This window comes from Propithecus coquereli, unplaced genomic scaffold (assembly GCF_000956105.1).
Source record: "Propithecus coquereli isolate 6110/MARCELLA unplaced genomic scaffold, Pcoq_1.0 Scaffold584, whole genome shotgun sequence".
NCBI classification, from domain to species: Eukaryota; Metazoa; Chordata; class Mammalia; order Primates; family Indriidae; genus Propithecus; species Propithecus coquereli.
The window spans coordinates 219281-221845 of NW_012151774.1; the positions used below are offsets into that span (position 1 = coordinate 219281).

General features: G+C 58.6%; 1 protein-coding gene across 1 annotated transcript in view; it reads left to right on the plus strand.

Moving 5' to 3' along the window:
- The window catches only part of ALDH1L1 (aldehyde dehydrogenase 1 family, member L1), a 68568-nt gene that overhangs the window by 41861 nt on the left and 24142 nt on the right, over positions 1 to 2565 (plus strand). The window contains exons 8-10 of the mRNA XM_012658379.1: positions 632 to 779; positions 1414 to 1533; positions 2250 to 2377. Of these exons, the coding sequence (XP_012513833.1) occupies positions 632 to 779; positions 1414 to 1533; positions 2250 to 2377 (396 nt within the window). The remainder of the gene's footprint in view (positions 1 to 631; positions 780 to 1413; positions 1534 to 2249; positions 2378 to 2565) is intronic.

Below are 2565 nucleotides of genomic sequence, written 5' to 3' on the forward strand. Positions count from 1 at the left end.
TTTTTTGAGACAGTCTCACTGTGTTGCCCGGGCTAGAGTGCCGTGGCATCATCCTAGCTCACAGCAACCTCCAACTCCCGGGCTCAAGCGATCCTCCTGCCTCGGCCTCCCGAGTAGCTGGGACTACAGGCATGCGCCACCATGCCCGGCTAATTTTTTCTATATATTTTTCGTTGTCCAACTAATTTCTTTCTAATTTTATTAGAGACGGGGTCTTGCTCTTGCTCAGGCTGGTCTCCAACTCCTGAGCTCAAACAATCCTCCCGCCTCGGCCTCCCAGAGAGCCAGGATTACAGGCGTGAGCCACCGCGCCAGGCCTGATCTCTTATTAATTATTATTATCAATACGCGAGTTGTCTCATTGACTCATCACGAAATAGTAGAGGAGCTCTTGTTACTTTCGTTTTACAGATGAAGAAACTAAGTCTTAGAGGAGTCAGTCATTTGCCCGAGGTCCCCAGTTAGTAAGTTGGAGCCAGGCTCTGCCCCCCGGTTCTAGGCTCATGGCCACACTCTGGGTGCCGGATGGAGGCCCCTTCTAGGTAAAGGGGGTGGCGTTGCTGCCTCTGGAACTGGGCAGGTCCGCCATGCCTCCTCCCGTGCTCCCGATCTTTCTGTCTCCCTCCTCCAGGCTGGTGGAGGAAGTCAAGGAACTCTGTGATGACCTGGAGCTGGAAAACGAGGATGTTTACATGGCAACCACCTTCGGGGACTTCATCCAGCTGTTAGTGAGAAAACTGCGAGGGGACGAGGATGACAGCCAGTGCGCCGTCCACTACGTGAGTGCTGGCTTTTTCTGTGGGCTAAGAACCCTCGCAGCCCCACCGTGGGGCGCCGAGTAACCAGCCTGAGGCCCCACGAGGAGGAAGTGGGACCCCACCCCGAGGGTGGGCCTCAAAGTCTGCACCCTTCGTGTCTCCTGACCACTCAGATGCCACCGCCGCCCAAGTGACAGTCCCCAAGGGGGCCGCGGGGGCTTGAGCCCCGGCCCCTCAGTTGTGCGTGTGTGTGTGTGGCTGGTCGTCTGCCTGTCTTTGTGTTTCCTGTGTGCCCGTGCGGGTTTGTGCTGCTCAAGAAGAATCCACGGGCCGGGCGTGGTGGCTCTCTGGGAGGCCGAGGCGGGAGGATCGCTCGAGGTCAGGAGTTCGAGACTAGCCTGGACAACATAGCGAGACCCCATCTCTACTAAAAACAGAAAGAAATTAGCCGGACAACTAAAAATACATAGAAAAAATTAGCCGGGCATGGTGGCGCGTGCCTGTAGTCCCAGCTACTCGGGAGGCCGAGGCAAGAGGATCGCTTGAGCCCAGGAGTTTGCGCCACGGCACTCTAGCCCGGGCAACACAGTGAGACTGTTGTCTCAAAAAAAAAAAAAAGAAGAATCCACGCTACAGCCAAGGCCTTGCTTCCCAGGTGGAAATGGCCGTCAACAAGCGGACGCTCCAGATGCCCCACCAGCTCTTCATTGGGGGGGCGTTCGTGGATGCCGACGGCGGCAAGACGTACGAGACCATCAACCCGACCGACGGAAGTGTGAGTGCAGGCCTGGCGCCCTCCGCGGCCTCCTCCCGCTTCGCCCCCTGCTTGCCCTTCTTGCGTGGGGTGGGGGAGGGCACGGCGGTCCCTGGTGGCCAGCAAGGAGCTCTGGCCTCGCCTCCACCCCCAGACAAGGTGCACATGGGCACACGGGTGCAGACCCAGGGCCACGGCCAGTTGCCTCCAACGCCTAGTCTATTTCCCTTAAGAAAGAATCTTTCTGGCCGGGCACGGTGGCTCACGCCTGTGATCCCAGCACTCTGGGAGGCCGAGGCGGGAGGATCACTCGAGGTCAGGAGTTCGAGACCAGCCTGGACAACATAGCGAGACCCCTGTCTCTACTAAAAATAGAAAGAAATTAGCCGGACAACTAAAAATATATAGAAAAATTCAGCCGGGCATGGTGGTGCATGCCTGTAGTCCCAGCTACTCGGGAGGCTGAGGCAGGAGGATCGCTTGAGCCCAGGAGTTGGAGGTTGCTGTGAGCGAGGCTGACGCCACGGCACTCTAGCCTGGGCGACAGAGCCAGACGCTGTCTCAAAAAAAAAGAAAATTCTTTCTGGGTTCAATGGGAGTTGAAGAGACGGCCCCCGATATGGAGAAAGACAACCAGACCTTTCCCCAGACTGTGCCTCACCCAGGGGCGGGGGGCGGGCAGAGGTGTCTGAGTGCCCCGGCCCACGAAGAACGTCACGGCTCTGCCCCCACGACAGGTCATCTGCCAGGTGTCCCTGGCCCAGGTCAGCGACGTTGACAAGGCAGTGGCCGCGGCCAAGGATGCCTTTGAGAATGGACTGTGGGGGAAGATCAGCGCGCGGGACCGGGGCCGGCTTCTGTACAGGTGAGAGCCCCGCGCCCACCTGTCCGCCACCTTCAGCTTGGGCGGGGGCGGGGGGGGGGGCCGCTCCTGCAAAGGCTCCTTTTCCCGGGATCCTGCCAGGAGTCGCCAGGGGAGATTGGAGTCTCCCGGTCTCACCTGTTCTTTCTTTTCTTTTTCATTTTTTTTCTCTACTCCTCCTCCTCCCCTCC